General features: G+C 52.9%; 1 protein-coding gene across 1 annotated transcript in view; it reads right to left on the bottom strand.

Moving 5' to 3' along the window:
• The window catches only part of Adamts2 (ADAM metallopeptidase with thrombospondin type 1 motif 2), a 206,455-nt gene that overhangs the window by 12,552 nt on the left and 169,087 nt on the right, over positions 1–24,816 (bottom strand). The window contains exons 6-19 of the mRNA XM_021654362.2: positions 18,324–18,480; positions 16,620–16,725; positions 15,758–15,901; positions 15,397–15,529; positions 14,897–15,010; positions 12,617–12,762; positions 10,699–10,874; positions 7,887–8,020; positions 6,912–7,035; positions 5,825–5,905; positions 5,146–5,312; positions 3,535–3,694; positions 1,166–1,298; positions 278–485 (exon numbers count right to left, since the gene is read on the bottom strand). Of these exons, the coding sequence (XP_021510037.2) occupies positions 278–485; positions 1,166–1,298; positions 3,535–3,694; positions 5,146–5,312; positions 5,825–5,905; positions 6,912–7,035; positions 7,887–8,020; positions 10,699–10,874; positions 12,617–12,762; positions 14,897–15,010; positions 15,397–15,529; positions 15,758–15,901; positions 16,620–16,725; positions 18,324–18,480 (1,983 nt within the window). The remainder of the gene's footprint in view (positions 1–277; positions 486–1,165; positions 1,299–3,534; positions 3,695–5,145; positions 5,313–5,824; positions 5,906–6,911; positions 7,036–7,886; positions 8,021–10,698; positions 10,875–12,616; positions 12,763–14,896; positions 15,011–15,396; positions 15,530–15,757; positions 15,902–16,619; positions 16,726–18,323; positions 18,481–24,816) is intronic.

A 24,816-nucleotide genomic window follows, 5' to 3' on the forward strand; every position in this document is an offset into this window, starting at 1 on the left:
GGCCTACTAGTTTTTCCAGGTAGTGTAAACTAGCTGTATAATTTACACATGATAAATATCTGCTTTCCCTCCTCCTGGGATCTGAGGTGCATCATCATGTAGCTCGCTCCCTGACGGAAATCCTGGACTTCCGTGCTGTGGCTCCCATGGGTGCCATGAAACCTGAGCTGTGGCCTGGGGGACGGGAGCTGTGTCAAAATGGGAGTGTGCTGTCTACCTCAGTCTTATCCAAGCTCAGTACTGGGGTTAAGGGCATGGGGCCAAGAGAACAGCTTACCTGGGACCAGGACCCAGCCCGCCACCGCCCAGGGCAGAGCTCACGGTTGCAGGCCCTGCGGCTCTCGGGCCGGTGGTCATTGCAGTGTTTGGTGTGCACGGAGCGGGTGGTGTTGTTGTGCAGAGGTTGAATGCAGCGGACGGAGCGCACCTGCATGCCGCTTCGCCCACAGCTCTGACTACAAGGCTCCCAGTCACCGGTGACCCACCTGCCAGGGAAGAGTGGCAGGCGGTCAGGGAAGCAGTCTGGCTGTGGTCCCAGTGGGCAGTAAGAAGAGAGAGGTCGGTCTGCTCCCTCTGGCGGCTGAAGCGTTTCCTCATTTCACAAAAGCACTGGCCGCATGTGCAGGCTCAGAGACCCCCCCTTCCCCACCTGTCAGAGTCTGGGAGGTTCTGCTGGCACTAGTGGACTGAAGGGTTTTGCTACCCGTTTATCCCCTCAGGGTCCTGGTCCTGAGCATAGCCTCATCTTCTGATGGTGTCATGAACCCTCCTCAGCAAAGCTTAATAACACTGGACTCCCAGAGCCTCTGTCCCTGCATGTCCCCCTACCCCATCATCTTCCCCGACCTGGACCCAGAACCTGCCAGGGTCTGGGGGTCTGAGGATCCACGCTGCTGCTTAGAAGCATCTATTTCAGCATTGTGAGCCAGCCGGGGCCCTCTGAGCCTGCCCCAACCCAAGCCTTAACACATTTTGCCTTTTCTGAGATGCCCACGGGGCTGCCATTCCATGGCTCAGAAGTGGGCCTGCGCCTTTAACCTACTGGGTGGTATGGGTGAAGAGCCCGACACCCCACGAGAGGCCAGGCCCTGGGGCTTCTGGGATGCCCGACTTCCTCCCTTCCTCCATGGTGTGCCCCGCGCTGTGGCCCTCTCCCAGCACTCACACAGGCTGGGAACACTCCTGAGGGTTGCAAGCTCGGCGGATGGCTTTGGGCTTGGCCAGGGCACTGCAGAAGGCTCGGTGTACCATCTTGCTGTCCAGCCTCCGGCGGCAGCCGTACTTAGTGAACTGGGACCCTGAGGACAGAGAGCTTGAAGGGGCTCAATGGAGTGACAGGACCCCCAACAGGGCTTGAGGAGGTGGGGCCTCCACCAGCCGTACCAGCTCCATTCTCATCTCCATTTTGATTTTTTTTTTTAACCTTCCTATATAGTCCAGGTTAGCTTTGAACTTATCCTTTGTCCCAGTACTCCCTCGTACTTGGAATCCTCCTGCCTCAGCCTCCAAGGGCTGCAATCCCAGGCTTGTGCCACCACACTCGGTTCCTCCTCGTCCTTAAAATGACGGGGTGCCTTCAAGATACCCAGCAAGGAAGCCACCCTGCACCCCAGCAGAGGGAGCACAAGAATGCAGGCCCCCTTGATGGCTTCTGAAGTCACAGGGGAGGCTCTGTCCCTGTCCCCTGCATCACTTAGCAATGTGCTCTATTGTGGGGTTGGGTGTCAATCAGGATTCCTCAAGACAGGGCCCCTGGGCCAGCATGGCTCCTTTTTATAACTCTCTTGCAACCTTTCCTGATGCGGATCTGCATGGCTCCTGCAGCCTTTCTCCACGTGGATGCCATTCTTCCCCAAGGCTACTGGGAAATAGCTAGTGGACAGAGCCATGGGGTGAGGTGAGGCGTACTGCTCAACCTCCTACAACACACAGCACCCCACTTCAGGACAGAGAATAATGGAACCTGAATTTCCATAGTACCTAGTGAGCATACAAGAGAATGTAAGCACAGCCAAGCAGCCTGCCCTAGGCTGAGCATCTGAAAACATCCCGGAAAGCAGAGTAAGTGACCCTGATCCCTGAAAGGGGTGGAGGGGACAGTGAGGAGATGCTTGTGCAGAATCCCGAGGGGAAACACTGTGTGTTCAGGAGAAGTGCTTGCTGTGGCTTAGGCAAGGCTGTGAGAGGCCAGTTCTCTGTCCTGCAAGGCTTTCAGGAGCCTCTAAGAGGCGGAGCCTGGTAGGTCATTGGAGATGTGCTCTTGAAATGGGAGCCTGGGGATCCAGCTCCTGTCTGTCTGTCTGTCTGTCTGTCTCTCTCTCTCTCTCTCTGTCTCTCTCTGCTTTTATCTGTCTCTGTCTCCCTGTCTCTCTGCTTCCCAGCCACCTGCTAGGCTAGGCAGGTAAGATGAGCAGCTTCCTCTGCTGTCCATCTGCTCCTGCAATGTTCTGCTTCATTGACATAGCCCAAAGCAATGGGACCAGCCGTGGGCCAGACCTCCAAAATTCTAAGTGGACATACAGTTTTTCTTTTTTATAAGTCGACTACCTTCAAGTTTTAACAGACACATCACCCAAGGCTGGTGTGGCCAAGAAATAGGGCATGGGATGTCACCCAGAGGCTTGCGTGGACCCCAGAGGCCACAGGGAAAATGTTGGCTTTTGTCTCACAAAATGAGGAATGAGGGCGCCTACGGGAGGAGTTACAGTGCAGGAGGGGGCAGCGTCTGGTTTATCCCTTTATTTTATTTTTCCGTGTGTGTGTGTGCATGCTCAAGTGTGTGCACTCTGTGGGGGTCTGAGGTTTATGTCAGCAGTTATCCTTGATTTCTCTCCCATTTTACTTAATGAAGCTGGGAAGAGGATTATCAGATAGAGCCTTAACTCCCCTTCCGCAGCAGTAATCAGCCTGCTGGTGGGATCCATGAGGTGGGGGGTGGAGACAAGGGACCATGGAGGTGGAAATCTTTGAGGTCAGTGGAGACCCCCTTTCCCTCTCTCTCTCTCTCTCTTAGCCCCCAACTCTAGATTGGTCAGGTCTGTGTTTTGTTTTGTTTGTTTTTCTGAATATACTTAAGGAAAATGGCTTCCCAGAAGGGTCCCCGGCACTGCTGGAGTCTTGCTAGTACAGTATGTGTCAGGGTCCTACCAGGCCAGCCCCCCTACCCTACTGATGCACTTCCTGCTGGTGTGATGCACACCCCACAGGCCATCCTGGGGACATTTTTTGCCTGGTGTCTCAAGCACCTGCTGTTCCCAACTACCCACTGACCTTTCCCAGCACGGGCTAAGGTGCCCTTGATGGCACCAACAGAGGTCACTGCTATGCTGCTCCCCCAGATACTTCTCATGTCTGACACAGGACAAAGTCACTGGCCTCAGAGCTGTAGTCTGGAGGGGTCTGTTGGCCCAGGAAGTTTCACCTAGAAGCCCGTTCAAACAGCCCCAACCTCCTCCAGGCTCGCCCTGAGTCTCAGCCCAGGGCTGTCCCACCTCCAATCAAGCCCTGGCACCCCGGTGGTGAGACCCCCCTCACCTCCACCGCAGGGCTTGGAGCAGGGAGACCACTTCTTCAGGGCCCACTCGTGGCGCACAGAGTCATCCTCCAGGACATTGTTGTCATCGACGTTGAGCGAGTCCTCATGGATCATGTACTTGTATGTCAGTGAGATCCGGCTGTCTCCTTCGGGGATAACCTAGGCCCACGCCAACATGGGCATGAATACGTCTGCTCAGCTTTTCATTCTCCCTCTATAGCCAGTTTAGAGGCATCAGGCCGATGGACAACCGGGGGAGACAGACAGTTCCCGGCTTACGCTGGTCATCTTTAATGGCTTTTTGACTTTACAATGGCTCCTGAAGTTTGAAATCTGGGCCTTTTCCCTGGCTAGTGGGGTGTGCTGCAACCCTCTTATGATGCTGACAGCGGCAGTGAGTCCTGGCTGCGGTTTACGTGCAGCTGGTGCACTTTTGTCTGACGTGAATGGGCTCATGAGGATCTAACCTCTAGGGAGAATCCATATAGAGTTTGGATCTCATAAGCTTCTGGTCACAACATTAAAAAAAAAAAAAATTAAGTTATGGGCTGGAGAGATAGCTCAGAGGTTAAGAACCCTGGCTGCTCTTCCAGAGGTCCTGAGTTCAATTCCCAGTAACCACATGGTGGTTCATAACCATCTATAATGAGAGCTTGTGCCCTCTTCTGGCCTGCAGGCACACATGCAGGCAGAATACTATATACATAATAAACAAATAAATCTTTTAAAAAATTAAGTTACATTTTATTAACATTTTTTTTATGTGTATGCACTCATTTGGTACCCACAGAGGCCTGAAGGGGGGTGACAGATCCCTTGCAGCTGGAATTATAGGCATTTGTGAGCTACCCGCTGTGTGTGCTAGGCTACAAATTCTAGTCCTCTGATAGAGGAGTAAGTACTCTGACCTTCTGATCCATATCTCCAGCCCTCCCTCTTTCTCATTTTTGAAAATAAGTTTCCCCAGTTGGCCTGGAACCTGCTTTGTAGACCAGGCTGGCCTGGCGCTTGCTTTAATCTTCTTGCATTGCCTCCCAAGGCCTGGGGTTACAGGGGCGTGACACCATGCCTGGCTCCGTGTGTATGTTTGCTTTTTGACAAATAAACTGTATAACTTAAGCAATTAACTAAAACTAAAAATTTTAAAGTGAGCTGAAAACCCAGCCCCCTCAGGACTCCCTGTAACTGGGAGTACCCTGTACAGCCTACCAGGAGTAGGCTGGTGTGACCCTAAAACCAGGGGACCTGGAATCCAGTTCTGCTTGGACACAATGCCCAGTGTTACCTGTAGCCGGTTTCTGAGCCCTCGAGTGTGAGAATTTCAGCACAACAGGTTAATATATCTCACAGTATAGCTGTGAAAGTCATTAAAAAAAAAAAAAAAAAAGGAACCACTAGAGAGGAGGCTTTGCCCATGGTCACTAAGAACTGGTCAGGGATCAGAGCCCTCACGTGTGGGCCCATGCCCACTCATGTCTGACATGGAGGTGAAGAACATGGCAGGGGAAGAGGCTGCTTAGAGCATAGCCCGAAGACGGCAGAGGAAGCTTGGGCAGCCCATGGCCCCCTGGGGCCGTGTGCACCCGCCCGTGGGCTCGGGAGGCACTCACCAGCACCGTGATGGTCCCGTGGAGTGGGCCTATGGTCTGCAGGGTCTCCCTGTCATCCTCATTCCTGTACTCCCACTCCACACCCATGGCAATGAAGGATCTAGAATTGGGGTCCAAGTGGTTCTCTTCATTCAGGATGAACTTGCCTGTCTCTAGGTTCTTGACAGCTGAGAACGGCAAAAGAAAAGGGGGCACAGTCACTACCGCAGGCTGCTGCCGGTGGCTAGGGAGGCCACAGGGTTTTTCCCAGCTGTGCCCCACACCCCCCTGTTCTGGGGGTCTGTCCTTGTCACTAATAGTCCAACTTGCTTTGGGAGTCACATCCTGACCTTGGTTGCTCTATGGAGACCAAGCTAACCTCTGCCTGGGACCTGCTGCCTAGCCCAGTGCCCCTCAGACAGGGTGGTCTTCTATCCTTCTGCAAGGATATGGGGCCCTCTCCAGCTGCTGCCAGGGGAGCTCTCTGATCTCACGTTCTGACCTCCCCATGGAAGATGTTTGTTGGAAAGGCCAGGAAATGGGCTGAGTGGAGGGACAGCTGGACCGGGGCTGAGGCATATCTGTCAATCAGGGCTGTTGATCTCGGGAGCCGGCCAAGCAACCCGAGCTTTCCACCTCTGGAGCTCTGCCCATCCCAGAGGAACCAGGTGTCACAGGTGCTGAGACATCTGTGACTCACACAGATGGTGGCTGGTGGTGTCGGCCTCCTGGATGAGCAGGTGTCTGGCTCCCGCAGGGATCTCGAACATTTTGATGTACTCTGTAGGGGTGGAGAGAAAGCCGGATGAGCAGACAGGAAGCCACTCCAATGCACATGCCCCGGGAGAGGCTGGCCTGGCCCTCCAAGGCAGTTCCACCACAGGCGCTTCCAAAGCCTCTGCACTCGGGTAGGAGAAGGGTCGACTGGAAAGCCTGGATGCTCCCCATCCTGCATCTCTGTTCATCTTCAAGTCCCAGGTGTCTCCATGCCACCTCTTCCACTAAACAGTCAGGTGGGAATCGAGGTGCTAGCCATGCTGGAAGTTAGTCTAAGCTGCCTCATCTAGCAGGCAGGCCCCAGGGAAGCCACGTGGACTATCTGGACCTCAGTCCTTCTGTCTGCAAACTGTGTTAGAACCCCATGTGTGGGTAGTGTGTGTGTGACAAGACCAGTGTCTTGTCACAAGGCCATTCCTGGCACATGGCTCCTTGTCAGGACCTGTATGTTTGCTCTGTGGCCTTTCAGAAAGAGGCTTGTCTCCGTGTCAGAGACAGACTGACTAAGACTACAGAGATGTAGTCAGCTGCTATAGGCCAACCCAGAGGGTGCAGGGTTGCCTTAAAACACAGCCTCAGTGCCAGGCTGCTGTGTTTTGGATGTGGCTTGTGGGGTATCACCCATGTGCTAGATTTGGGGAAGTCCCGATGATAGCTATCTGTGGGCAGGAGAGAAGGAGGGATTAAAAGAACAGGCAGCTGTGCATCCTGGATGGCTGAGGGGGCTGACAGGGCTGAGGAGGCTGAGGGGGATGCCCTCTGAGGGCCCCTGACCTCAGAGAAGAGCCTCTGAGGTCCACCTGTAACCCGGGCCTTGTTCTCCCTCCTCCACACCCCACTGCAGCTCAGACCCAAGCCCCTGACAGGTTCCCTTTCCCTTTGTGGCCCTCACAGCCCTGACCCTCAAATAGTCACAAGCCTACACAGAGTCTCAAGGGTGGGGACATTCCAGCCCCAGCAGCACGAGGTGCTGTCAACGTCCCACCCCAGGCAGAAGGCGGGCTTCTCACCTTGCTTCCTGGGTGACCTCGTGAACGTGCCCTTCACCACCTTGCAGTGGGTGTTGTCGCCCCCACACACGCCACACTTGTCCTCCTGCTTGCGGGAGCCGATTACCCCATCACAGCCCACCTTCTGCAGGGCAAGAGCAGGCAGGGAACCTTTGAGACCTCATCCTTGCTCATGTCTGAGTTCCCCCAAGACCCACAGATCTCCAAGACCTGTTCCCTCCCACAGCAGGGATCTGTGTGTGCATCCATTTTTAGCAGCTCCTGATACAGGGGAAGAAGGGCTTTAGAGAGAGGCAGACCTCTCTCTAGAGATGGCCACGATGGGCCACCTGTCCTCTCCTTGCTTCAGTTCATACAGAGCAGCACACAGAACTTCTGCCCTCGGCACCTCTACGCTGCCCTTCTCCGCCCCAGAGGCATCCCTGAGGGCAAAACTTTGGCTGCTTTGTGCCAATGTAGCAACAGTGAGGTTGTGGGATCTATTTTTTTTAAAGATTTATTTATTTATTATATATATAGTGTTCTGCCTGCATGCCAGAGGAGCGCACTAGATCTCATTATAGATAGTTGTGAGCCACCGTATGGTTGCTGGGAATTGAACTCAGGACCTTTGGAAGAACAGCCAGTGCTCTTAACCTCTGAGCCATCTCTCCAACCCCGGGTTGTGAGATCTTCAAGAGTGGAACATAGTGAAAGGTGCTCTTGACATTGTTTTTATAGCCTGCTCACTCCTGGAAACAGCCCAAAGACGCTGAGGCTTGCCTTCTTAGCATGGAGGGCTGAGCCTGATCCCAGAGAACTCATCACCCAGAACCAGAATGTCCGTGGTGAATTGTCTCGATTGTTAACTGATATAGGGAGGCAGCTCACTCTGGGCATCACTGTTCTCCAGGCCTTGGAGGCTGAACAGAGCAAGACAGGATCCCAGGAGCTGGCCACCCCGAGCCTTGGGCCACGCTGCTTTGTGGCACTCACCCTGCAGTCTCCACGCACACAGAGGCTGAAGGCATCCTTGTAGGAGCAGCGTGTTCCGTCATGCACCATGCGCTTCATGGACACCACCTCCCCTGTCTCCTGGGACTCACAGTAGAGGTGGCATCTCTCCTTGGCTGGAAGGGAAATGGCGGGGTGTTAGGCTGGAGCTCCTGGTGCTCTCAGAACTCACCTGGCCCACCCCCCAATCCCTGAAATCTGTGCTCGTGGAGGACACAGAGAGAAAGAGACAGGCGATGGCAGCCTCCTTCCTATCTTTTTTGACTTCTGAGAATTATTTGACCCCGGTGCTAAAGGCCCTAGGAAGAGATTTTCTCAGCTGATCCAGCCAAGATGTGGCTGGATCATCCTCCATCCTCACAGCCCTGCCTCGACCCTGCAGAGGCAGAGGGCTTTCTGCCCAGTCTCCTAGGCGCCTTCTTCAGAACCCTTCCTCACTGTTGATGGCTGAATGCAGCCACTGTGGAAACCAGTGCGGACTCTCAACAACCTCAACCTATGATTCCCACACACTGTGCTGTACCACTCCTGGGAACACTCCCAAAGGAGTCTAAGTCAGCACACCACAGGGACGGACGCCTGCACATCCAGACTGTTCCCACGGCCCAAAGTAGGGAATCAGCTTAGGTAGGAGTCTGTCAACAGAGGGATGGATAAAGAAAATGTGGTATGTTTACACACGCAGTTTTATTCAGACACGGGAAGAAGACAATTGCACTGTTTTCAGAACAATGGGTGGAGCCTGAGATTTATCATAGTAAACTAATTAAGCCTGACTCAGAAAACAAGCATCCCATTTTTCTCTCATATGCAGAATCTCCCTCCCTCCCTCTCTTAAATATGTATGCTCAGTGTGGGGAGGAGAGAACGGAGGGGCAGCATAAGCAAAATATGACAGGCATGTATTAAAATGTCACCGTGAAACCCATTGTTTTGTACAATGAATGATGCTAGTTTTAGAAAGAGAAAAGGGTCATGTTCAGTCAACCAAAGGCATCCAGTCCCAAATGCAACCAGACCCTCTTGGATTCGGTCCCAAGTTCCTGGCACTTTCTTTGTTCAGCATTAATCTGTCAGAAGCAATTGACACTGTGTCACCAGGCTTGGGTCGCCAAACCTGCATCAGCACCTTGGGGGGCACAAGTGCGTAATTCCAGTTGGCACCCCAGGCTCACATCCAAGCCCCATTCCCTGCCCGGTGCTTGGGGTGGGAGACAGAAGCGTGCCCCAGCTTCTGCATAAAAGGGAGAGGGACTCAAACGGAATAGAAGTAGCCTTTTGTAGTCATGTCTTCCACCTGTGGGGTCAACCCACAGTAGACTGAAAATATTTGAAAAAAGAATTACATCTGCACTGACTTTGTGTGCATCTTTCCTTATTATTCTCTAACATACAGATTAACAGCTGTGGTGGTTTGAATGAGAATGGCTCGTTTGAATACTTGGTCCTCAGTTGGTGGAACTATTAATTTTCTCCTTGTTGGAGAAGGCGTGGCATCGGGGTGGGTTTTGAGGTTTCCGAAGACTCATGGGATCCCCGGTGCTCGCTCATGCTCTGCCTCGAGGTTCTAGATCAAGGTAAGCGCTCTCAGCTGTTCTTTCTTTCCACCATCACGGACTTTAACCCTCTGAGACCATAAGCCAAGCCAAATGCTTTCTTTTGTAAGTTACCTTGGCCATGGTGTTTTATTTCAGCAATAGAAAGTAACTAAGTAACTAAATAAGTAGAAAAGTAACTGTGCATTTGCAAAGCATCTCTGTCATGTTAGGTGGTATTAGTCCCCTGGAAGTCTCTGAAAGAATGTGTGTAAGTTATAAGCAAACACTCTACTTTATACGGGAACCTGAGCATCCGTGGAGTTGGGTATCCTATAGGGAGGAGGCACTCTAACAGAGGAGCAATCATCAAGCACTCCTTTGCCTAAAGCTACAAATTTTTCAACACTGTGAGACATGAAATAAATGCCTTTTAAAGCTCCAACTGTTTGGTGCCCAGTTTCTGCCATTTGCAATGGAAAGTCCTAATGTGAGAGAGGCTGCTGTGATGGTCGGTTTTAACTACCAACTTGACACAGTCTAGGGTTTCCTGGGGAGTTTCCCAGTGAAGGATGGTCTAGATCAGGTTGTCCTGTGGGCTTGTGTGTAGGGGATTGTCTTCATTGCCTTAACTGAGGCAGGAAGACCCAGGCCGAAGGCAGGTTGTGACTGGGTTTGGGTCCTGGATCGTGTAGAAGGAACTAAGAGCTGAGTTCATGTGCACATCGGTGCATTCATTCTCTCTCTGCTCTTGACAGGGAATGTATTCGGTGCCCGAGGCCTCGATGCAATCCCCACTATAATTGACTGTAGCCTGGAACTGTTACCTACCCAAACAAACCCTTCTTGTTTGGGTAGCTCTTCCCAGCAACAGGAAAGAAACCAACTCAGTTACCTACCAGAAGTCACCTGATTGCTTTGCAGGGTTAACTTCTGCTCCCATCCCACACACATGGCACCCTGCCACTCCAGCCTCATTCCCCGGATGATTCCTTTAGGAGTTTGTACCCTCTGAGCCTCCACCCCAGCAACTTCTACCAGCTCCCCTGGGATTGAACCCTGGCCCCAGCTCAGAGCTCTTGCTCAGAAGTGGGACCTTGCAGCCACACCAACCAGCACTGCCTCCTGCTGCCGGCCCAACCGTCACCACAGATTTGCCTCATGTAGGATCAGAGGTGTGCAACAATGGCCACCCCTGCCTGCCTCCCCGGGGTCCCATGCCTGGATCCGGCTCACTGCTCCCCTTCCCCAGGGCTCACCATCCCGGTGCTCGTGAGGCAGCCAGTGGTGCTGGGCATTGCCGTGCTCAAAGTACAGGTCCCACTGTCGACACTGCTCCTCCCGGAAGTCAGCCAGGGAGTTGGGACAGTCCTGGGGGTTGCAGAGCTGGAAGTCATAGGCCAGGCCCGAGCAGGTGCGGCCCCCGTTGGCTGGGCTGCAGGAGAAAGCAAAGGTTCCCCTTCTTGGGGCCTCTAGAAAAATATCTGCTCATGGGTGGCATTTTTAGGGAAATCCTTGATTCTCAGGTACGGAGGGGGCAACTTTACTGAGTAAAGAGATGCAGCCCTACTAGGCCCTGGGTAGCCTCTCAGTCAGGTAGGCCTTGGGACATCAAGATTAGAAGGAGCTAGCAGTAGCCGTGCCCATCTGTGCTCTCTTGAGAAGGCAGTATTAGCTGGGCATGGTGGCACACGACTTTGATCCAAGCATTTAGGAAGCAGATGCATACAGATCTCTGTTAGTTCAAGGGCAGCCTGGACTACAAAGTGAGCTCCAGGATAATTAGAACTGTTATATAGAGAAACCCTGTCTGAGAGAGAGAGAGAGAGAGAGAGAGAGAGAGAGAGAGAGAGAGGCATGTTTGCATGTTCCCTGGGCATTCTACCTTCACCCTGGCCTCAAAGCCCAAAACAGTTAATAATCACAGAGTTGTGACTGAATGTTAGGGTTAGGCCTGCCCCATTGGATCACAAATCCCAGAATGATGAGAACTGATTGAGTCTCCCTGCCACCAGGCCCCTGGACACACAGAGCTGAACCTGTCATGCTGCAGAAAACATCTCAAGCAATCCCGAAACTGTGGAATTGCACACACATGAGCTTCTAAGAAGTATCTGGTGTAAGGCTGGGTCTTTCCTCCTCAGAAAATAACCAGCCATGCTCTGTGACTGCCTCACTGACTGGAGAACAACTCATCAGGCCTTTTGTGGCTCTAGCTCTCTGCGTGTGCCTCTCTTCTCAAAGCAAAAGAAAAAGCCTTCAGGGCCGCTCCAGGCGCCACAGTGCTCCACCTTCCCCCCAGGCTCCTGGCAGGAGGACAGCTTAGAGCACCAGCAGAAGGAGGCTCTGGGGGAGAAGGGCTTCATCATGTACAGATCGGGTGGCCAGGCACAGGTGGGATAAAGTCTTGACCCTTCTCCCCACAGCTGTGCCTGCTGATCCGTTTGGCTCCCTAGTGGACAGTATTCGGTTTGACAGAAACAGTGTGCCTGTCTCGGGGGGGGGGGGGGGGCAGAGAATAGAAGCTGCCTCAGTGTCCTGAGACTGGACAGATTGGATATGGCCAGGGACTTGTGAGCCAGCCTGCCCCTGGCCCACTTAGAAGCTGGCAACCAGTTTATGGTTTTTTGTGATGTTCTAGACTGTCAGCATTTTCACGTAAGACAAAAATCTATAAAACACCAGATCGTCCAACACAAGGTAGACACAAGAATGACCCACCATGTGTGTGAGTTGTCACGGGGCCTGCAGGAAAGGAGGAAGGGCCTGGGTACTGGAACACGAGAGGCGGCCTCTAACCCTGTCTCCACCTGACTTAAAAATAGCTGCACGGCTACAAATGTTACTGTCTAGACACCCTAGGATGCATAAGAACCTCCGTGATGGACCCCTCCCCCATTCCCTATCTCTATCCCATATTCTATCCTCCACTCCCTAGGCCAAGAAGGACTGTCTAAAGTGGACCAGGGACCCCAGGGCAGTGACCAGGAGTTGATGTTTCTAGGGTACTACGGGCTCTGAGAAAGAAAAGGAGGCCTCCCTCTGAACCTTAGCTTCCACCTGGGGAGAAATAAAGACTGAAGGTTTTCCCTGCACCTCCCCCAGCTTAAGGCTCTGCAGAAACAGGCTGGAGCCCTCGGCCATGTCAGGCTCTGGGACCCTTGGCAATGAACTCACTGTGGGTTGTCACACTGGCGGGTCCTGAACTTCACACCTGTGCCACAGGTGCGTGAGCAGGAGCCGAACGGAGTCCAGGCACCCCAGTTGCCATCTCGTTTGAGGATGTCAGGGGTCAGCCAGATGCAGTGGCCTTTAAAGCAATGCTAAAAGACAGAAGGGCAGGCCAGTGAGGTGGCTCGTTGGGTAAAGGCCTTTGCTGCTTGCTCAACTGAGTTTCATCCTTGAGACCCACGTGGCGGAAGGAGAGAAATGACCGACCTCCCGTGTTGTATTCTTACTTCCGTGGCACATGCCTGATCCCTCCAAATTAAAACAACAACAAAGACCAAGTCATTACAAAGAAAAGGTAAGAAGGCATTTCCTCGACCCATGGAGGGCACCAGAATTGCTGGAGAGGCCTGCTCCCCTCATTGGGGCAGTGTCTTTGATGGCTGCTCTGGGCCTGCTCTGAAGGCAACAGGGATGGGGAAGGGGGAATCCGATTTTACCGGCCCTAAAGATCAAAGCCCTTATGTCAGACAGGCCTCACCTTGCCTGCAACAACAGGAAGAACGGGATGTCCAGGCCCACCCTCCAGGGCCTTGTCCAGCCTGCTCTAAACCTTCTGTGCCTGCTGCTTATCGTATTCCCAAGATAAACACCCCTGGACAACAATGCAAGAAGAGCAGCATGCCAGGCATCCTGGAGACGGAACAGGTCTAAGTAAACTCAGGTATGGAGGAGAAAGACTAAGAATATGCGAAGCCCAACACTGGAGCAGAAAACAAAACAACAACAAAAACAAACAAGCAAACAAACAAAAAACCCGCTAAATTCCATCATCTCATTCTTCCCAGTGGAGGAAGCTTACGAATCCCTAAGGAGCCTGTGTGGGGAAGACTTCAGAATTTAAAACAGTAAATTAGTAATTCAGTACATTGCAATCCAACAAATGGTTGGTTGATTTCGAACAAGAAAACATATCACTCAAAATAAAGGCAATTAACAGCACATTACCACAAAAAAACATTATTTTCTTTCTTCCTCTGTGTGTGTGCATGTGTGTGTGTGTGTGTGTGTATGTGTGTGTGTTACAAATGTATGTCTGCATGTGTGTGAATATATGTGTGTCTGAGGTTGAGGGTGCATATGTGTACCTGAGTTTGTGTGGGGCCTCAAACTATGAGAGCCATGAAGACGGTTCAGCGAGTAAAGGCAGTTGCCCCCAAGCCTGACAACCCGGCTTTGACCCTTGGGGTCCATGTAGTAGAAGGAGACGTGACATGGAGCCTGCAGTCTCTAAGGAGACATCTCTGGAGTCTGCTTAGAGTTTGAGTGCAGTCAAGGGCTGTATCTGGGCAAACAGATACAGGGCCAGCAGTCATGACTAAGTGATCCTGGCGTCTCCTTCCTGGGCCTCAGCTCTCCCTGCAAAGCCTCCCTCCCTCACTTGAACACGGTGGGGAGGAGACAAACTCACAGTCATCTTGGCTCACGTTCCTGTCAGCTGGTGGACCAGGTAGAATTCACAGGCAGGGAGGGAACCCAGTGGACTGAATGTTTGCATCCCCTCGAATTCAAGTGGTAAAGCCTTAGTGCCCAGTGTGACGGGGTGGGGGTGTGGAGATCTTTAAGTCCCCTTCATGAAACAGATCAGCGTCCTCATCACGGGGGATAAGAGAAATTCTCTCACTCACATGGCGCCCCCTGATGGCTGTGTAGCTTCAAACTGGGCTCCGCCCTGAGGGGCGGGGGAGAGGAGGGGAAATCCTGGTTTCTGCTCATTAGCATATGCCAGGCCCCTAGGAAATGATTGGCTAAGGAGTGAGCATATTATTTCACCTGAACCAGCGAGGATCGGGCCTGGAACCTTGGCTAGGCCAACAGGAAAAGAGTACTTCCTTTCTGCAGACTGGTGGCCAGGCAGTGATCTTGACAAGGGACAAATCAGAGGCTCCGGGCTGTCAAGCTAAATCTCAGGCTGTGCCTGGGAGCCACCAGGCCTTTTGCTGGCTTCAGAGCAAAGTGACCCACAGCCACCCACAATGGGTAGGAAGCAGACTTGAAGGGATGAATCTACTCTGCTGTGTGAAGATAGCAAGTTGAAGGCCGGGCTGGGCTTCCTGACAGGGTGTATCAAAATCTGGGTGGGGAAGCAAGGAGGAGAGGGCAGCGTGGGCCCTTGAGAAAGCTCAAGATCCTCCTTGCAAAGACTGCAGGGCCTGTCTCTGGTTATCATGGGCTTTAAACGAGATGTCTCCTGACCGCCCCCCCCAAGTGCCCTTAATCCTGGCTCACCTTGCCAGGAGCACACATAGTTCCGTCCAGTGGGGGACCCTTCTTTGTCTTGCAGAAGTAGGGGTTGTCCGGGTGGCTGCACCATAGCTGTTTGCAGGGGTCAAAAGTCCGGAACTGGAAGAGAGTACCCTGTTTGTCCGGCTGCCCTCCCTCCCCAGCCGACCAAGCAGAATGCCACCCCTCACCCGGGTCCTACAGCCTGAACTGGCCTGTGAACACGCCTGGGTGGGTGGGTGTTGCAAGCTCCGTGTGATTCCGGGGCCATGAGCGACCGTGAGCATGCAGCGTGGAGGACAGCGCCGCTGGGTATTGCTGGGTCCCCATGTCTCCAGCCTTGGAGGCTGCCCACCTCGGGGGAGCTTTGACAGGCAGCTGAGGGGCAGAATATCCTGCTTGGAAACTGACTGGGCATCCCTACGGCCCTGGGCAGGAGTGGCTGGTGCCTTAGGCGTCATCACCGCAGGGCCCTTGGGGACCCCTCGCTGCGTCTCTACACTCACCGCAGTGCACATCATGTAGCCCAGGCCAAAGTCGAAGCGACATTGCTCGTTCATGGAATAGTGCAGCCCCGGGAGCTGAGGCAAGGCCGGCCAGTCATGGGCGAAGGGATCATCCCGCAGGCAGTCATAGGAACTGTAAGGGGACATGTGTGTGCCACGAGCGACCCTCAGTGGGGGAAGCTGAGGTCCTTTCTGGAGTTACGCTGGTGGGCAAGACTTTATAACCCGGTCTTTAGCTGTCATGCCTCATCCACCAGTTTAAGATTTCAAGACCTGGTGAGGGCAGCTTCTGGGCGCGGCGCCCTCTTGGAACTGAACCGTAGGAGGGGGTCGCCCTTGGGGGCCCCGGGCGGGTACTCACTGCAGGTAGCGGCCGAGCTCCTGCTGGCTGCAGCGGGACCAGTGGAATCGATGGAAGGCAGCCTGTACCAGAGGCGCCATGATGCTGCCCAGCCGCACCTCGTCACCGCAGCGGTTGCCCTGTCCGTCATGCTCCATGCCCAGCCTGTCCGGGGAGCAAGGCAGCCTGGCTGGACCCTCGCCTGACTGCCCCGACCTGCAGTCAACCCTACACACCTCAACTCCAGGGAGGCGTTTCTAACAACCATGGTGCATGGCCCTGACCTTTTCCGGTCTGATCCACTAGAGTCTTGACACCAGAGCTACTCTGTCAGACATCCACCATTCAGGCCCCTAGCTCTGTCCCCGAGGAGGGCCACCATTTCCTGAACAAACAGAGGGAGCAGGGCTGTGTGTAGCCCAGAGTGCCCAGGTTACTCTGTCTTTCCCTACACGCCTCCGCCAGCTCTGCCAAAACCGTTAACGCTTATCCGGGATTCAGTCTCATCTGATGCCCGGAACTTGCACATTTGGGCAGAGTCCTGGCTTTTTGACCCTGGCTCACCCTCCCTCAGAGCCTCGGTGACCCATCTACAAAATGGGGTGAGGCTCTGTCCCTGACCCAAAACTTGAATAGTATAACAGCACCGTGGCTTGCTTATGGGCCAGAGCACTAACTCTGCACACACACACACACACACACACACACACACACACACACACCATGCTTCTTCTCTTTGATTTGATTTGTTCTGTCAGCAGAAAGCTGGCCTCGGGCCAGAATGTCAGGACCACACGTCTAAGTGGCTTTCCCACATAGCTATCCCTCTTAGGCACGGGGAACAGTGATCATCCAGTAGAACATCTGATCTCCCCGTACTTACACATGGCCTGTCTCATGAGCCACCACAAATGCCGAAGAGAAGCCATCCTCATGGTTCAGGGTGCAGCTGCGGACAGGGTGGCACATCCCGGTGACAGGAGCATAGCCTGGGAGGAGACAGAAGGTGGCTCCAGACTCCAGGCCTCGAGTTCTACCCCGGGACAGCTCCAGATCGCAGAATCCCAGATAGGACCCATCCCAGAGCAACCCTACAGAACTCAGGAGATACTTGCCTTGGCAGCAGCCCCCGGCCCATCACTACAGCTTGGTGGCCACTTTGCCTGTCATAGCCCACACTGCAACTAACATCCATTTCCTGGCATCTCGGCAGCTTCCTGCCCGCACTCTCTTGCTGACCCCGGGGACGGACTCTTTCTGCTTCTGTGCCTCTTTTTGGGTCTTGAGTGTTATATCATTGTCTTCCTTCTACTTAGCTGGTTTGCTCTTTGCCAAGTGACTTGAGATAGGTGTATCTACAATTTACTTTCAGCCTTCTTCCTGAAAATAGCTACATGTGTCAGTTTATTACTGTGCTACCTTTATACACAGGCTTTTTAAGATTACATTTGTGTGTGTAGGCATGTGTGTGTGCGCGTGTGCGTCACGACGTCTGTGCGGAGGTCAGAAGACTGCTCGCAGGAGTTTCTTCTCCCCTTGCACCTTGTGGGTCCCAGGGGTCAAACTCAGGCCATCGGGCTTAGCTGCAGGCATCTTTACCTGAAGAGCCATCTCTCTGGCTCTATCCACCACTTCTGATTGCCATTATCAAATATGCCAATGTGAAAGTCTCCCTTTCTCTGAGAAGAAAGGTGAGAGGGAGGGACTGGGAGGAGAGAAGGGAGGGGAACTTCCTACTGGGATGTAAAGTAAATAATTAATTAACTAATGAAGAAAAATTCTAATTTCTACTGTTAAGTCTTCCTCAGCCCATTTTGTGTGTCTACTGCTTAATCTCTAGAGTGGATTTTTGACCCTGGATATCTTGTGAGATTTCCCTGTGACCCAGCAGAGTCTGTTTTGGTATATTCTCACAGACTTTAGTAAAGAGAGTATATTCTTTCATGGTTTACTGGAAGAATATACCAATTAAGTCAAAGTGCTGAGTTCAGATATTTTATATGATACATATTACATCTATTTGTGTTTATATGTGTGGACACATACATGCTACTGTGAGGTCAGAGGACAATGCCCTGGAGTCAGGACTTTCCCAAGAGGGTCCTGGCAATTGAATTCTTGACTTCCAGCTTGGCAGCAAGTACCTTTACCAGCTGAGCCTTCTCGCCTCACCAGCCCTAAACTTTCACATCGTTACTCATTTTTCTCATCTGTTGTTGTATCGGTTACAAAAAAGTGTCTGTTAACATCTTCAACCATGTAGTTTGGTCAGTTTCTTTTTCTTTTCTACCTTTTGATTTTGTGCACATTGAACCCTTGTGCAGAGAATCAGTTGGTAACCTATTCAGAGTTGTTTTTCAGCCGCCAGGGGAAGAAATTTAACCCTGAAGGCCGGACTCGACATGGTCTCATCTTTAGGCTGTCAAGCACTGTCTTGTCTATCCTACTGTTCCCTGACCTTCCTCTGTTCCTCAGGGCCATGGCTCCTGCCTGTCCTGCCCCTCTTCTCTAGGCTAGGCTGTAGCTATTGGGAGCCCCTGGCAGCCCCCTAGCATTCTTTCCCTGTAGCTGAAGGCATAGGGCGAACCTTGCATGCCCGAGGGCCCGAAGTCCTGCCGTGTGAGGAAGATGGCGTGATCGTGGTACTCATCGTGGTCTGTGTCCGGCTTCTGCTGGAGGTAGGCCCATCGGCAGACGTTCTCCAGACTCTGAGAGGGATTCCCAATCTCAATGAGGCTCATGGACTACAGTGGGCAGAAAGAGACGGAAGGGTTGCTATCTGGCAGATTAGGGACTGACCAGGTAGTTGTGCTGACAGAGCCCAGTGGTCCAGGGACCACTCAGATCCCAGCTGTGTCACTCCCATGACTTGCCTTCTATTCAGCTCTACTCTTCTGAATGGAAGAGATGGTTCCTGGTCACTCTCACCCTCATGAGTTGGTCAGAGGCCCCGTTTGCCCTAGACTGTTGGATGGGAAGCTAGACCCCACGATTCTACCCAGACCCTTCTATAGACAGCTTGCATTTGGCAGCTTGCTTCTTTTAGTACTGATGACAAGAGAATGTAGGCATGTTGAACACAAAGGAATGGTCTAGTAATAGTCTTAGTCTAGCCTACGGACAGGGGAGGCAGCCACACCTCGGCCATAGAAACTGTCAGGCTGCCTTTCCCACTTGCCTCATTTATGAGTCAAGCTATTCTGAGGTGTGTTACTGCCACTTGCATACGAAAGAATTCTGAGCAACACACTTTTGTGAGAACCATGACCACCTAGGCCCAGGGCACTGGCTGGAAAGTAAAAGCTAGCAGCTAGCCTAGAGCTCCAGCCAAGTCTTTGAAGATACTGAAGAGTTCAGCCAGGAACATACATTCAGATATCAGGACCCGTGAGCAGGAGGAGAACAGGCACAGAGGCAGGAACCAGGCTGACACAGGGTAAGAGCCAACGGGTCAATACGATGCAGACAGAACCCTTCCCCTGTGCCCAAGAGGTTCTGGGAAGGGGTTGAAAACTCCGGTATCTTCAGTGGTTGTGTCCACTGAACATTGGCTCATGGTGGCCATTCAAGGACAGAGGCCCAGGCTTGCCAGAACAGATGTCTCTGATGGGTCTACGGTTAAAGGTAAGGTTTACAAAGCTCAGTGGGTATAGTGCCAGAGCAGCATACCAAAAACCTGGGTTCAATTCCCAAGCACCTCCCAAACCAACAGTATGAGTTGGCTTGGACAAAAAATGGCTTTAGTAGACAGAGAAAAACTGCACCCCACTGCCCAAGTCACTCATTTAAGAACCTCTGAGTGAAGGCAGTTCCTCCAGGGGACAGGATGCCCTCCCCACCTTGCAGACAGGGCCCAACACTGCAGTGGAAAGACCACCCCACCACTTTGCAGACTGGACGCTGGCTGATTCCCTCTTTCTCCCAAGATGCTGGGCTCCAGTCCTGAGCCTCTCTTGGCAGACAAGGTGATTTCACTGCCGTGGCAGGATAATTTATTGAAATATTGATTTGTGTTTTTGTTCTTGTCTTGTTTTGTTCTCTGCCTGTTCCAAGAAGGCAGACTGCTACCAGCATTCCCCAGCCCCAAGGGGTTTGTGCCATGGGGACAGTTCAAGGGGTGTAGGAACAGCTTCTTAGCTTTGGAATCCCAAGAAAGATCTCTGGAGGGCAGGGCAGAGAGACAGACTTGGGGAACACTGTCCCAGACAGGAGCTATATGACCGAGGGGGACCTCAGGAAGGCAGAACTTCAGAAAACAGCAGCTCTGTGCACCTTGATAAGCATGCAGGCATCCCAGGAAACAGCATTCGGGGATTCAGGTGACAAGGTGTGGGTGGTGAGTATGTGGTCACCCCTTGGTGTCTGGGAGACCACGTATGGCTGGGGCTGTGGGAGTGATTTTAGTACTCCAGCGACCCCTGCATTGGTAAACGCTTAAGTTCCTTCTATAAAAGGATGCAGCATTTACACAGAGCCTAGCACCGCCTTCTGTATCCTTTACATCAACTCTAAATGACTTACAGCGTGTCCCACGGTGTAAGTGTGGAGTGCATGGTTGTTATGCTGATTGTTTAGGGAATAACAACAAGATAAAAGCCTGCATATGCTCAATACAGATGTCGCGTTTCCTCCTGATTATCCTCCATCTGTAGCTGGTGGAATTGGCAGAAGCAGAGCTGTGGGTGTGGAGAACCAACTGTATTTTCTCCCAACCTTTTCAAGGTCTGGCATATCTCAAGCAGGCACCAAGGACCCAAGGGGAAGTGTTCTTGTTCTTACTGGGTCTGGAGCATCCTAGGGGTCACCGAGTGCCCTTTCCAAAGGCTAGCCTGTGACAAGACATCAATATTGCATCCAGTGCATTTTAGAAAGAGCTGGTTCTTGCTGGAGAGGATGGGAATCAGGAAAGGAAATCGAGTGTGGCCCACTGTACTGTCAACAGGCTCAACACTGGGTGGGAGAGGGGAGACATCAGGGCTGGGGATGGGGACAATGAGACAAGGATAGAGGTGGCTTCTGGCTTTGGTGAAGGATGGTAGTGGACATTTGGATACGTGGGGAGTGCCTAATGTCCTATCAGGGAGACTGTGGGGCCTGGTCACAGTGCTGGGGACAATCCATCGTGAAGATGGGCTTTCCTGTACAGTTTGCTCGCCTTCTCCCTGGTTCTCATGGTACAGAATCCAACACTGAACTGATCAAATGCTCCGTCTCAAGGCCCAGAGGCAACCCAGGACCCAAGCTACCAGAGCAGAGGCCTAAAGGCCTGAAAATCAGGTGATGTGCCTTAGAGGCACAAAGAAGTTTTTGCCTCCTTCCTCCGGCCCCTTTTCCTCACCCTATCCACCCTCCATTTATGGGACCCACTAGCTATCTGCCCCACCTGACCTCAAAGACCCCTCTCCAGGGCCTGGAGAGATGGACCAGTGGTCAAGAGCATTTACTGCTCTTGCAGAGGACCTGCTCTTACAACCACCTGTAGCTCCGCTCTGGGGACCCTCAGGTTTCTGTGGGCATCTCTACTCTTGCGCATATACCCACCTCCACACATATACACATAATTTTTAAAAAATTTGAAGAATTTTGCCGGAGGCAGAGAGATATCTGGGACCACCGGCCCAAGCTGGCCATAGTACAGGGCAAGGTAGCAATTGTCAGAGGCAGTCCAGTTGCTGCTGGGCCGGCTGTAGGGAGCCTTCTAGAAAAGCCTGGGTCCCCACTGGGTGCTCGAAGCCACAGCGTTTCTCCTGTATATGCATACTTATGATAAACATTGACCCTTGCAAGCACTTCACAGCTTCTCCCCAGCCCATGTGCATCATGAGTATCTACCTCTGCACCTCGAGGCTTTCATTTCTATAGCAGTCCATCTGATAATGGAGACGGTGCTGAGCAGGAGGGCGCTCGTGCACTGTGGATACGCTGGACAGGGTGATCATTCAGTGTCCAGGCAGGACGGAGTGATACGGTGCCTGATTTCAGCGACTTCCCCGGAAGAGCCTACAGTGTAAACTTCGTCAACTTTTGGCTCCTGGAATTTTCCAGTTAATATTTTGAGATCAGAAGTGGCAGGTGTTCTGAGTGGAAAGTAAATCTGAAGACGAGGGGACTCCTTCCTATTTCTTGAGTCTGAATCTCTTGCGGAAGTCATGAAAGGCTGGGAGAGTTGTCTGTTTTAAAGGCCTTGGCCATCTGTCTCCCTCTCAGCTCTAGAAACAGCCAACACCTGGCGCCTGCTCGCCTTTGCATTGGTTTTTCTAGGGAAGTCTTTGCGGTCCTGTTCTTAGCTGTGCTGGAATGGGGATGGGTGAGCAGGGGGTTGGGGGAGGGGTCGCTGACTGCATGGGCTGGTGGTGCTCCCGCAGTCAGAACAGCAGGGGTCTAGCGTCTGGAGCAGAGGGGTGGCATGTTTGGAAGTGGACGATGGCGTCTCCATTCCCTGAGGCTGAGTGGTAGGTAGCTGGAGGGCCTATCTCCTGAGGCAGTGGAGTCTTTTGTCCTGGGGCATGGCACTTCACAGTGACAACAGTTTCCATAGCTCTGACCCCAGTGTGGAGATCCTACATGGGCCAGGGCCACACCTGGGCCCATGAGCAAAGGCACAGATGTTCTGGTGTGTGTGTGGGGGGGGAGGAGCATCTGACCCTTCCCTGACCACTGAAGAGTCTTGTCTCCAAGCCTGGAAGCAGAGGGGCCTCCCAGGAGGACCACTGAATGCCCCACAGTGACCTTGGGAAGAGGGGGCATCCCTCTACTGTGAGCTTTGCTACCCCAGATGCCTGTTTCAACAGGAAGCCTATTGTCCCACAGGTCCTCTCTAGACACACCGCTTGTTATACAGGGCCGAGGCTGGCCCTGTGCTGTTCATTGGGCATACATGCTTATCACAAAGGGAATGAATTAATAAATGGACGAAACCCAAATATACACACGCTGAAGAGTCAGGCTGGGCCGGGAGGGGAGTGCAAAGCCCAGAGGCTGCAGGAAGGATAGAAGCTTCTAGATGAAGAGGCTGCCTCTGGGAACATCCCCGGGAACTTCTGGAAAGGGATCACCAGCAGGAATGGACCTGAATGCCAATGGTAACAACCATCTTCCCAGGTGCTCAAGGCCTGCTGCCTCTTTGAGGCCAAGCCTCAGGATATATCTCATTTAAACTGCACTGTAATTATCCTAATTCCCAGGTGAGAAACTGCATCTCATGTCACTAAGTCACTGACTCCAAATCCCACAGGTAGGGTGAAAGTCCACCTCTGGACAGCAGGCAAAGGAAGGGCAGTCTCCAGAGATAACCACCAGGTGGCGCTGCTGCTACAGGAATGCAGAGTCAAGGCCCCGTGAGCGAGGCGGGCAGGCTAAGGGACCTATTCTTGCTCCTCCAGATCTGGCTTGCAGGTGGGCAACCGTGGTCCTCTCGGCGCCAGACACAGACTCCGAGGTCTCACCCTAGACAAACCAATTAAGACTTGTGCAAAAAGTTGTGTTCCAGACGCTGCTTTCTGACACTCTGTTTGCTGTGGACTGAGCTGGATCGCTTCCGCTCTTCCCCCCTTCAGTCAAGGAGACAGGAACGTGGGATCTGCTGCTTGGAGGCCAGTCTCAGTGCCTGGCAACAGGGAGGCTCTGCAGGCTGGGTGCCTCCGTGTGTCTGTGAGCACACAGGCCACACACCCGATCCCAGGGCCCTGGACGGGTAGCCTGGAGGTCGGTGCTGTGCTGTTCTTGGACACTTTGACTCTGTCCTGGCTCTTCTGACACAAAGTGGTTGGGCTCAGCCCAAGCACCAGGCCTAGAGCTCCGGGGCTTTCCCCTGGGACAGTGTGGGAGGGACATGCAGTTTGCAATAGTTAATGTTCACGCCCGTTTGGGAAGCTATAATGACCTGGAAGATCCACCTTTGAGCAGGCCTGTGGAGGATTGCCTCGACTCTGTTAACTGGGGCGGGAGGACGCACCCACCGTGGTGGAACCGTTTCCTGCCTAGAAGCCTGGAGAGGGCAACTGAAGGGAGCTAAGTTACTGGCTGCTCTTCCCTGTGACCGTTAATGAGGCATGACCAGCTACTCCAAGCTCTCGCCACTGGGACTTTCCCCGCCAGCCACGATGGACCGTAGCCTGGAACTGTAAGCTGAAATAAAACCCTTTCCCTTAAATTGCTTTGGCTAGAGTATTCTATCACAGCAACAGGAAGAAACCAAGACACAGTCGTAGCGGTTCAGGCTCCAAGGAGATCTGGCTTCAGCTGGTGCCAAACCCATCCCAGAATATCCTGACCCTGAGAGGCCTCAGGTTAGCCCTCCCAAACAGGCAGGGAACGAGGAAGCATGCGAAGGGGTGAGGCTCAATATTGCTGACCTTTGGGGCCAGTTAATCTGCTGGGGGGGGGCAGGCGTCTCCCAAGTTATCACAAAGGGTCTCTATACATCTCTGAGTTGGGAGATAGAGTGGCAGAGTCTACATGGGTTGGAGGCGTTGAATTTGGGGGAATGTCACAGGGGAGCTGGGGGCAGCTCACCCAAGGCCTGTGCTCCCTAGCCCACCAGCATGACAGCGTCTGGCTCATCCTCTAGGGACAAAGTGGCTGCCATGTATGACCTTCGGTAGATCACTCACCCCACGGAGCCACATCCTTACTGTCATATGGACATGATGACAGTGGCTATGGGTGTCCCCTTATCATCAGGGGCTGCCTACCAGGACCCCAACAGGATGCCTGAAACAGTGGGCTGCGCCAGGCTCCGAGGAGACCATCATGCCTCCTCCCTGGGGCATTTCCCTATGACACTGTGTGACAAGACCACTAAGGGGGAGTGACTAAGACGCACAGCGTTCTGAAAGCTACGTGAATGTTTCTCTTGAGGAGAAAGACATCTGGACCACAGGGCATGGATTCCCGGAAGGAGGGGCTGTGAATAAAGCCAGCTGACTCCATAGGGAAGGGAGGTGAAAGAGGTACAGCCATGTGGGGGAGGGGCGTTCTGACAAGTGAAACCCCAAAGACTCCCCTCCCTGTCTCCCTCTGTCTCCCTCTCTGTCTCTCTCTCTCTCTCTCTGATCTCCATGACTGCAGTTATTGCTGCC

The sequence above is a fragment of the Meriones unguiculatus genome, chromosome 11, assembly GCF_030254825.1.
Source record: "Meriones unguiculatus strain TT.TT164.6M chromosome 11, Bangor_MerUng_6.1, whole genome shotgun sequence".
NCBI classification, from domain to species: Eukaryota; Metazoa; Chordata; class Mammalia; order Rodentia; family Muridae; genus Meriones; species Meriones unguiculatus.